General features: G+C 33.9%; 1 protein-coding gene across 3 annotated transcripts in view; it reads right to left on the reverse strand.

Annotated features, from left to right (window-relative positions):
* Galnt7 (polypeptide N-acetylgalactosaminyltransferase 7) overlaps window positions 1-11,840 on the reverse strand; it is a 139,035-nt gene that overhangs the window by 97,898 nt on the left and 29,297 nt on the right. The window contains exon 1 of one of the 3 annotated variants that reach the window (XM_048791956.1): window positions 2,534-3,806. The exons of the other annotated variants lie outside the window; for them this stretch is intronic. Within the exon in view, the coding sequence (XP_048647913.1) occupies window positions 2,534-2,551 (18 nt within the window). The 5' untranslated portion in view covers window positions 2,552-3,806. Of the gene's footprint in view, window positions 1-2,533; window positions 3,807-11,840 lie in introns of those variants that run through there. 3 annotated transcript variants of the gene reach the window in all.

Raw genomic sequence — 11,840 nt, forward strand, 5'->3', positions numbered from 1 at the left:
TCTTTTTTTTTTTTTTTTTGAGGGGGAAATTAAAACCAGGGGCGCTTAATCACTGAGCCACATCCCCAGCCCTTTTTAGTTTTTATTTTGAGATAGTTTAACTTAACTTAGCAAAACCCTAAGTTACTGAGGTTTGCCTCAAACTTGCAATTCTCCTGCCTCAGCCTCCCTAGTCACTAGGATTTACAGGTATGCTCCACTACACCCAGCCAATCATTTCATCTTGAAACATTCCTACATTAACACAGGAGCTTTGGGGGAAAGTGATATTTAAACCATAGCAAAGAGATAAAATGATAGAACAATTTAACATCATTTGCTTCTTGATAAATGCAATATATGTACACACATCAAAAAATAAGTATTTTAAATCAATATGCTTTACCTAAACTCAGATCAAGCCAAGATTTACATAAATAGGTCTATGTATATACATGGAGAAGGAGAGAAGCAAGTGTGTCAAAATATTAACAACTATTGAAGCTATAGGGTATTTATATCAATGTTCATTGTACTTGTCTTTCAACTTTTTATATATTTGAAGAAAATTTTCATTATAAAAAACTTAAGAAAAATAACACTAAAAAGGTTTATAAAAATTAGATAGCTTATAAAATTGTGGACCAGGAGATTTCACTTATGAGAGAGAGTTCGGTCTATTCTAAAATTTAAGTAAAGGAATCCCTAAAGATAACACAATGGGGCCTGGGGTTGTGGCTCAGCGGTAGAGCACTTGCCTAGCAAGTGCAGAGTGCTGGGTTCAATTCTCAGCACCACATAAAAATAAAATAAAGGCACTGTATCCAACTACAACTAAAAAAAAAAAAAAATTTAAAAAGATAACAGTAAAATGTATTATCAGTACTTTTAATTAAAAAGCATTTTTATTACTGAACAATTATGAGAATGCCTTATGTAAAGGTAGTATGATAAACTTCTCTTAGGTCAAGATGAAATACAGATATAACTCAAGCTTGACTTTACTAATTTAAAAGAACTACCACTTAAGTTATTCACCAAATTTATTTATGTGTTAGGACTAGGCAGGATGTAATATTTTTAAAAAAGGTAGTAAAGTCTATTGCATTATAAACCACAATGAATGGAATCTATACAGGATACAGAGACTGTATGTCTTGACTTTGATGATTGGAGTAAGTATGAATCCTTGTAATTCTCAAACTCACTCACCAGGCAGCTTGCTAAGGGCGTATCTTTCATTAAAACACTTGCTTATCCTTAGAAAGCTCCACCTAAATACAAGTGGTTCTTGGAATTGATCTGGAGAACTGATGAGGACAAGCTGAGTTTTTTTAAAGGATGATTCTCACTGTGAAAAAGAAATCATACTACCATTGCCAATGAAGATACGGAGGCAGAAACTAGCAGAGTTTCACCAATAACAGAAAATTACCATGACCTTAGTGGCAATTTTATTTAAAAAACTGATAGAAGTCAATGATACAAGAAGATTGATTTCAGCTCTAAAATAGGAGTCACAACACAATTCTACTTTCCAGCCAATGTCTTCCATTAATTAGCTACATGATATCTGGCAAATAGCACTTAACTCATTGGTAAAATAGAAATGATAATAAGAACCCAACCTCTCAGAACTGTCAAAGAGGATCAAATGAAGAATGTGTGGGAGGACACTATGTTATCTACATGTGGTAGGTTAAGAAGGTGACAGTATAGTCTAATAATTCCAAGCACATGTTGGGGAACGTATAAATCTTTACTGCTTCAAACCCCGTAATTTCAAGACACTGATTTTAAACTACTACCAAACATAAACACAGGGCATAGATTATTTAATAATGTTGAGACCTTCTCTGTGAAACAAATGCTCTGTTCCTGCAGCGTTCACAGAGGGTCTAGGAAGCAGGTGCTGATGCTGGAGCAACAACTCAGCAGGAGCTATTCTGTGATGGCACAGCTACAGAAAGTAAGTCAGCACTGAAAGTCTCAAGCATCCATGAGATTAGGTTACATCTTCTGAATCTGAATCAGACCTGTATTTCGTAGGCTTTAAAGTTTTTCATTTTTCTATTAATTCATTTTATTGTAAGAAGTACTGGTTTGTGACTGAATAGAAATAAAATAAAACAAACAAATACCTTCACTGCAGATAATTTGAGGAATACGTAGAGTATTAAGTCATGAGAATAAAGTTTCTGGCTCATTTTGTGGGTTATGCTACAATTTAATATCTCTACTAGACCAGTTTCCCTAAACAGCAGGAATTAGAGAGTGGGTGGAAATGAATAGATAACAATAACCAAAGAGGTAATTGTAATTAACTTAAATATTTGCCTATATAATTAAATTTAGATATGACAGATGTTAACTAATATTTGAATCAGAGCTGAACTGGCAATATCTGCCTTCAAAGAAACTTAAAACAGTTAATTTAGTAACTACTTTATAGTTAATATTATTAAAATATTAAAACACAATAAATCAAATGCTAAGTTATTTTAAAGAATCTTGTAGCTAGATTTGCTACTACCAACTTTCTTTGTATACTCACCATGATTTTAGCAGGCATGGCTCTGGAGTTAAGAGAGACAAAAGTCGTAGCTCCTGCCTTGTAGAAGCTTAGGTTCTGGTGGGGGAGAAATAAAGCTGGCAACTGTGATAGGGTTACAGAAGGGAAATGGGTCTACCCGCCCAAACCACAACTTGGCTACAGGAACTGGCATTTGGCCACCACCAAGGCAGTCAGTGTATTCCTGAGGTACAACCATGGGCTAGATGCCAGGATATGCTATTACTGCCTCTGATATTTGAGAAGTGTTGAATAACAATTAGGAAAACGCTATTCAAGAACTAGGATGGAAGGAGTATAATTAAAAAAGAAGTTCATGAGGCTGTTAAGTTTGGGAGCAAAAGGAAGACAAGGGTAACAGGTTACTGCTTGATTCCATGAAAGCGTTCTATGAACTCTCTACTGCAAAAATGCAAGTAATCTGATTCTTTATTATCAGGCTTGACAACTTCGATTTGCCCTCATGGTTGGCACAGCTCTACTGGGAAAGTCTACAGTGTGTACCAGCCTCAAGCACTTCCCTTTTTCTTAGGGCTCATTTGGGTCTATCAGTTCCTTTCCTGTATGATGATGTCTTAAAACCTGCTATTTTCTTAGGACTGTTATATTTCCCTGGAGACTTGATTTAATCACACTGAGATCTTGCTCTTTCTTTTGAAACACACTTTTTATCCCAGGGGACAGGCTAGTCAGAGATAAGAGGCCTGAAGCTCCTATGACCTTACATGGTGATCTGGGCCAAATCACAAGTTAATGACTACTCAAAATAAAGCTTCTGAGCATATCAAAATCCCAAGGCTGAAGTACTTATCACAATTTGGACTCTAAAATTAGAGTTTTTAAAGAGCTTTGAATTTATTCTGTCTTTTGAACTGAACTTAATTGTTTAAAGGAAACAACACTTGAACTTCTATTAAAACATCAAGATTAAAGGACACACAGTATAATGATCACATCTCTAGTTATGACTTGCAAAAGAAGAAAAAAAAAAACATTGTGTCCAATGTTATACTAGATATTGTTTGAGGTTATACTAGATATTGCCTGGAGCAATAGAAAAGCCCCTAAATTAACTCTGTAAAATGAAATATACATTAGTAAAGTGCAGAGGTCAACATTTCAGACATGCATATTGGAAGAATCCATTTAAGTTTACCTAAAAGCCTTCAGCCTAAAAATCAAAGGTGCTATAAAAAGTATATGAGAAATCCTTTTTAGTAATAACAGGCAAGGATGCTAATGTAATTCTCTCCAGAAGAAAAATAAGACTTTCTAAAGTTGATGAAAAATTCAATGGCCAGCAAATGAATAAATTTGATGTTAAATGCATTTTAGTACTTTAATATTTACCTGAATAGTTGTAATTTAGTAATTTAATATTTAATTTCACAATATTGAATTTTATTACAGATTTTTTGGTTAGCAGAACTTCAAAAATTACCAAGAAATAACAACTATATAGTTCAGGCTCTTTTGATTGCAAAGTACAATATTCAATAAAAAGATCCTTCCAGGACTCTTATAATAAGACAATGTATGATTATTCATATTTATCCATCAAGCTCAATTGTACTAAAGATTACTGTCTCATTGCCTGACCAGCTCTACAAACACTGGCATAGAAATAACTCTTTTCCTTGCCAGCTTCCAGCCTAGTTTTCCTTTAACTCTCTTGAATGGCAGTTGCTTAGGCCTAATAACTGCCTGAACAAAGTAGCTTCTAATAAACTCCCAGGTTTATGGAGAGCCGTTTCCTCACGGCAGTAACCTGAATAGCATATAGAGCAGAGGAGCCGGTTTATCAGTTTTGATTGTACAATAAAAAACGTTGTCCCACAAGAGAAAAAAAAAAAAAAAAACCACTAGGAGGAGAATGTAAAAAAGAAACATTTTTTTCTTATTTAGATTGAGGATTTTGAATACTAACAACATATCAGAGCACTCTGAAAAAGGGGTTTTCCTATTTATCACCTGGTCAACTTAAAATTACTGATAAATACATTTCTCTCGGTTATTTAAGACTTTAGAAGACCAATCAACCTATTCTTCCCACTGCGTTATATATAAAATTATATCCACTTGCCCAAAGGAAATTTTTTCCTTAAGTGAGCAAATATATTAAAAGTAAAAAAGAGGGTTGTGTTCCCAAGTATTTTCCAAATCATGTTTTCAGTATTTTCCAAAAAAGGGTATTTTTAAAATTTGGCTTTTAGCTCTGAAAAACCTATTTTTGAAGAGATTGTCATTCTCTATATTAATGCCCTATGATAGACAGACAGAAGGAAATACAAAAAGAACTTGGAAACACCAAAGTCATGCTGCTATTTTCTTTGTTCTACTGAATTGATGACTCTAATATATAAGCAAATATCTTAATCATTTTGTTATAGCAAATCACCACACCTTAATATGCTATTGCATTCTAGCAAAATAAAGTCCTCATAGCTGAAGAAAAAGAAAAGTCAGTGGAGTAAGAAGACAATGGCAGACCTGCACTGAAAGGAATCTGTGTGACCTGGATTAATCTCTTGATCCCTTTGGCTCTTTCCAGTAAAGGAAATGCCACCATCCTGATTAATGGTAAAAATCTGTTTAAACAGCTTAGACCTTCAAAATGCTTTTTAAAAGTCTAGTAGTTATTGGTAGGGTACTATGGATACCATTATTTATTTAATGGGTTTTGTTAATTATTTGAGACTTCTATAGACTCTAATAATTTTTAATAAACAGATATAAATTAAATGATTAATATTTAATTGTAAAATTAATTTTCCTTGAATAAAACTTATAATCTTATGTATTTAATTACTCCATATATACCATGTTAAAAAGCAAACATTTTTCTCCACATTTTCAGTTCATCTAAAATAATACTCAAAGTACCTTTAGATGATCTGAGATTTATATTATTGCAATGTAGTATGTGTGCTGCCCTTGTCAGCTCTATGTGAGAGAAAGACAAGAAAGTCATTGTGACTCATTCTATAAAGAATTTCCATAAAATTACAGAGTAGTCAACCATACTGCCTGCTGGTATCTAGCAGCTTTGTCATTACATTAAAAATATAAAATTTTAACCTGAAAAGTCCATGGTTGACACTTTAAAAACTGGTAGCTTGAAGAACTTTTATTTTAGTTAGAATTTTAATCAGAATAGCCCCCTAATTGCTATTTTGATATAGATTTTTAAAAGTAGTTTCAAGAAAGCACTGGCCTATCAGATGGGTCTAAAAGGTATCAAGATCAAAGAATCAAGTAAATGTAAAATCTACATAGTCATGCCCATCATTATGAAACTTGAATTAAGAAGACTTTTTAGGCAAAATGTGTATGCTTATACACACATTCCTGACCATCTAAAATTTAACTTCAAAATATCTTTTATTGCTTCCCCTTGTTACTGAAAAATCAACATAGGATATTAGTCTGCTTTCTATCCTATATGTTACAATTGATAATGTAGTTGAGCAACAGAAGACCAGATTTGTCAATGGAAGATTCAACCCTACATCATTACTCTGTGTGGGAAAGCTGTTTAATCACACTTGGATGTGTTTAGTATGGGTAAAATGCAGAAACTGTACTATCTCAGTGGTTTTTAATTATAGGTACTTGTCAGAACTACCTATGTACCCTTCTACAAACACAAATGCTATGGCTCATATGCAGAGATTTTTATCTTGACAAATTTAGTGGAGGTATAGACAAGAATATACATTTAGAAAAAGCTTACAGGTAATTCTGGACATGCACTCCTAGTTAAGAACTCCTAGATATGGCCATTTCTAATATAAGAACACAGCAAAATAATCCAGAATTTAGAAATAAAGCAATCTTCCATGTGGCTACTAAGCACTTGAAATGTGACTAGTCTAAATTGAGATGTATTATAAATGCAAAATACACACCAGGTTTCAAATGAAAAAAGAAAAGAAAGTGAAATATCTCAAGTTTTAAAATACTGACTATATGGTTTGAACACAATAGGTTAAATCAAAATATTAAAATTAATTTCACCTGGATTTTTAAAACTATTTACATGTGACTAATAGGAAATGTAAAATTACATATGTGACATGTATTTATTTTTCTGTTGGCCAGCACTGGAATAGGATTTTTAAAAATCATCTCCTACAGAAGCTATTTAATAGTTAACATTTTGATTTTTTGTTGAAGAACCAAAAAGGATAGAACCAATACAGCAAATGTAAAGGAAAAATAAAGTGATTTTCTGTTTTCCTTGGTCTCTGATAAATATTTGTGCAAAGGAAACCGTTCTTCATTTAGCTCTAAGTGTGCTTATGAAACAGTCAATGAAGGTGAGTTTCCGACAGCTGAAATTCTATCTGCCTCAAACACAGGCTCCATGCCCAGAGATTCCAAAGCATGGGTTTCTTGGCATCCTTCCTGCCAGGAAACAAATACTCATTCTTCTGTCTCAAACCAGTTATACTTATGCTTCAGTGTTTCTATGTAAGCATAATTAAATAAGCATTTCTTAAATTGCTAGGTGACTAATTCTGCCTGAGCCCAGAGGCACTTGTATCAGAAACTTTTTGTGCGGACACTATGGCAGGGAAGGCAGAAGATGGGCTGGCAAATGGGGAGGGGAAAAGGGAGCCTGACTAAAAGGCCTGAAGGTCATCTACACATTCCTGAGGGAAGCAGTGATGGAGGCTGAGGCAGACTGCTGCAGAGGAGAGATTGGATTGGGTGACTGGGAGGTATTGGTAGGTACAGTAGTAGAAACACGTGCAATATTGAGAGTAAAATTTGGCTAAGTGACTAGTTTCCTTTTGGTTGCAAGTAACTACACACAAATGTGAAGGTATTGAAGGTATATTTCACAGATTAGAGAAGACTGGAGCTACTGGCATACACTGCATTTTCCAATCCTACAACTGAAAGCAAGTAAGAACAAAACTGGGTGGAATAGGAAACTAATATAATACACATTTTATGCCTACCACGTAGCTGGAAAAAAAACATTGAAGAAGACCTAAGAGATGGACTGACACAAACAGCCTTCTTCAAACTTGTACTATATGCTACAACAAACTTTTATTCTTGCTTCAGGGTAGAGAGAACACAACATCATCTAAGACTACTTTGAAAAAGATTAACAATGATGGGGAGTGGTGGAGCTCTGCCTTCCAAATATTAAATGAATTCTAAAGTCCCAACAATTAAAATTTGGCACCAGTGTAAATAAAAGAGAGATTAATGAAACTAAATTCACAAACAGATAAGACTTTAATATTTAATGAAAGATGGAACTTCAAAAATTTTATGTTATTCAATAAGTGATACTGAAAAACTGGCTAACCACTTGAACAAAAGATAGAACTCCAAGCTATTCTACCCACTAAAATCATTCTAGAAACTAATAAAGATTTAAATACAATAAAGAATTTATTAGGGAACTAAATAAAATATAATCTTAAATTGGAGAAGAGAGCTAAGGCTATAGCTTAGTGGTAGAGCACTTGCCTAGCATATGTGAGGCACTGGGTTTGATCCTCAATACCACATAAAAATAAATAAATAGATAGATAGATAAACAAACAAACAAAAGACATTGTGTCCATCTACAACTAAAATTTAAAAAAATTGGAGAACTCTCTAAACATATTTTAAAATAAAGGTAGAAATCAAAATGAATCATTTGTAGGTTCAATTATACAAAAATTTTAAACTGTATACATCTAAGGCCACAAAGGTTCAATTTGAGATGATAGGCTTAGCACATCTGCCTTTCACCTTCTGAGGTACTCTCTCAAATAAAAGTCCCTATTCTTTCAAATACATAGACATCAACGTAAGGCAAAACGAAACAAGAAAAATACAAGAAATTATAAGACTACCAAAAGAATATAATGGTCCTGCAAGAGATGATCTCAAAGAAATATAGATACATAAATAGCCTGACAAAGAATTCAAAATACCGGGGCTGAGGCTGTGGCTCAGTGGTAGAGCACTTGCCTAGCATGTGAGGTACTGGGTTCGATTCTCAGCATATAAATAAATAAATAAAATAAAGGTCCATATATTTTTAAAATTTTGGGGAAAAAAAGAATTAAAAATACCAACATGTGCCACACAATGACATTTTCGTCAACAATGGAGCAAAAACACAACAGTGGAATCACAGAATTCAAATGGAGCTCAGAAATGCCTATTATCTAGTGAATGCATAGCTGAAGAAGGAGCAAGAGAAAAGGAAATACCAAAGAAGAAAAAGAACCACCTCCAAGAAAATTCTTAGGGAAGAGGTTAGCAGAAGTTTTTGAAGACCTCAATAAACTCTTCAAAAAGTTTGAAAAAATTGATCTAAACACTGAAAGGTTTTCATTAATAAAGAGAAATGTTCCTGATGCACTATCTGCTTATGAGCAAATATGTAAGGAAACATGGACATATTTCTGAAAAGAAAGCCACTAGACATACTTTGGAAGAGTGACAACTCCTCAAGAAGAGCCTCAGGCAGGGTGGTCAGATGTGTTCCAAAAGAAGGCAGTGTCATCTTAGAAGATAAAAGCACCCTGTGTGTTACTGCCCTTGAAGACTTTACAGTAGGCCAAGGCATGGAGGTAGGAGACAGTGATATTGAAGATATTGATCCTGTATAGGCCTAGGCTATTGTGTGTATTTGTGTTTTCATTTTTAACAAATTTTTTTTAATTAAGGATTTTAAAAATAGAAAAAACTTTGTTTTTAGCTAAGTATTATGATGAGTAGAAAAGTTTTAAAACTTATAAAGAAAAAATTACAGTAACAACAGATAATTTATTACTGAAGAAAAAAGTTTTTCTTAATACATATAGTATAGACAAAGAATGCAGTGTTTAGAAAGTCTACGGTAGTGTATACTAATGTCCTTGGCTCTCATATTCACTCACGTTCATTCACTCATTCACCTACAAAACTTCCTGCAAACTCTATTCATAGTCAATATCCTACACAGGTATAGCATTTTTAATCTTGTATATCACATATTTTACTGTACCTTTTCTATATTTAGATATGCGTAGATCCAAAACGTTACTACGGTTTATACAGGTGCCTCCAGTATTCAGTACAGTAACATGCCTATGAGCAACAGGCTGCACAAATATCCTCAGTGCATAGTAGACTATTACCCTCTAAGTTTAAGTACACTACAATATCACACAATGAAAAAATTGTCTTAGAATGTAATCTTGTCATTAAATTATATGACTTTGCTTTAAGGAAGCTTAGCTTAGCAAACCTCAACTAAATATACAGAAATGATTCAATGAAATCAGGTAAACAATAAATGATCAAAATGAGTAATTTAACAAAGAGATTGAAATTATATTTTAAAACTCACACAGGAATTCCAGAGCTGAACAATAAATGAAAAAATGCAACAGAGAACAGCAACAGTGGAATCAATCAAGCAGAAGAAAGACTCTACAAACCCTAAGACAGGTTATTTGAAAATATATAGTCAGAAGGGTGGGAAAAAAAAGAAAGAAAGCAAGCTTCTGGAACTTATGGGTGTTAACAGGCCAGAAAACCTTATTTTTATTGGTTCTTTTTAGTTATACATGGCAGTAGAATACATTTGGACATAATTATACATGTATGGAATATATCTTGCTCTAATTCAGACCCAGTACCTCAACTCTCCTTACATTTCCCTCTCCCTGCTCCCTTCCCTCTATTGCTCTTTCTGCCATTTACACAATTACTTTTGTTAATTAATTTCTTGTGGATATACATGACAACGAGATTCACTGTAGTATAATCACATAGGTACATAAGAAAGTTGTCAGATTCATTCCACTATTTCCTTTTCCTATTCCTCCTCCCCTCCCTTAATTCCCCTTTGCCTACTCCACTGAACTTCTATTCTCCCCACCCACCCCTTATTGTGAGTTAGCCTCCACATATCAGAAAATATTCAACCTCTGGTTTTGGGGGGATTGGCTTCTTTCATGATAGTCTTTACATCCATCCATTTACTAGAAAATGTCATAAAGGCATTTGTTATGGCTGAGTAAGACTCCACTGTGTGTGTGTGTGTACATATATGTATATGTATATATATACATACCACATTTTCTTTATCCATTAATATGGATGCATCACTATATTAAGACGATTTTAAATCCAAGGGGTGGGATAACTGGGTCAAATGGTGGTTCCAGTCTTAGTTTTTCTGAGAAATCTCCACACTGCAGAAAGCTTATTTTAATGAATAATAGCAGAAAATTTTCTAAATCTGGGGAAAGATATAAACATCCAGCTATAGGAAGGCCAAAGGTCTCCAATCTGATGCAGCCCAAACAAGACTACACAAGACATATTATAATCGAACTGTCAAAAATCAAAGACAAAAAATAGCATCCTGAAAGCAGCAAACAAAAAGAAGCAAATAACATACAAGAGTTCTAATAAGTCTAGCACTAGATTTCTCTGAAGAAATCTTACAGACCAGGAAAGAGGATATTTTCAAAGTGCTAAGAAAAAAACTGTCAAGTAAGAATACTGTGGCCAACAAAGCTATTCTTCAGAAATGAAAGACAGATAAAGATGTTCCCAGAAAGACAAAAGCTGAGGGAGTTCACTACCATCAGATCTGTCTTATAAAAAATGCTAGAGGGAGTTTTTCATGCTGCAAGAAAAAGACGTTAAGTAGCAACACAAAGACATCAAAGTATAGAACACACTGCTAAAAGTTAGCATCAGAATACCCTAATGCTGTAATAACGGTGGTACATAAATCAATCATAATTATTGTTAAATATAAATTAATTACAATTAAGTTACGGAACATAACTTAGTATGAGAGTTAAATGACTAAACTACTAAAATAATAATACTTACAAGAAGTTTTTAAGGAAGACACAAAAGAAACTAAGCAGTTTTCCTCTACCATGCCCATTTGCCATGATGTTCTGTCTCTCCTCTGGCCCAGGGCAATAGACCCAACCCACCATGGACTGGAACCATGAGTCAAGATAAGCCTTTCCTCCTTCTCTCTCTGTTGAAAAAAAGTGTGTGTGTATATATGTATGTATGTTGTGTGTGTGTGTTTACATATATGAGGAAGAAAGCTTGGATGGAGTAAGAGTTGTGAGTCTTTTAATGCAAAATTACATTATCAGCTTAGAAAATCTGTCACAGCCATCAGATGTGTTGTGTAAACTCATGGTAGCACAAAGAAAAAACTTACAGTAGATACATAAAATTTTAAAAGTACAAATCCACACATAACACTAGAGAAAGTCACCTAGTAACAAAGGAAACAGCGGGGGGGGGG

The sequence above is a fragment of the Marmota marmota genome, unplaced genomic scaffold (genome assembly GCF_001458135.2).
Source record: "Marmota marmota marmota unplaced genomic scaffold, marMar, whole genome shotgun sequence".
Lineage (NCBI taxonomy): Eukaryota > Metazoa > Chordata > Mammalia > Rodentia > Sciuridae > Marmota > Marmota marmota.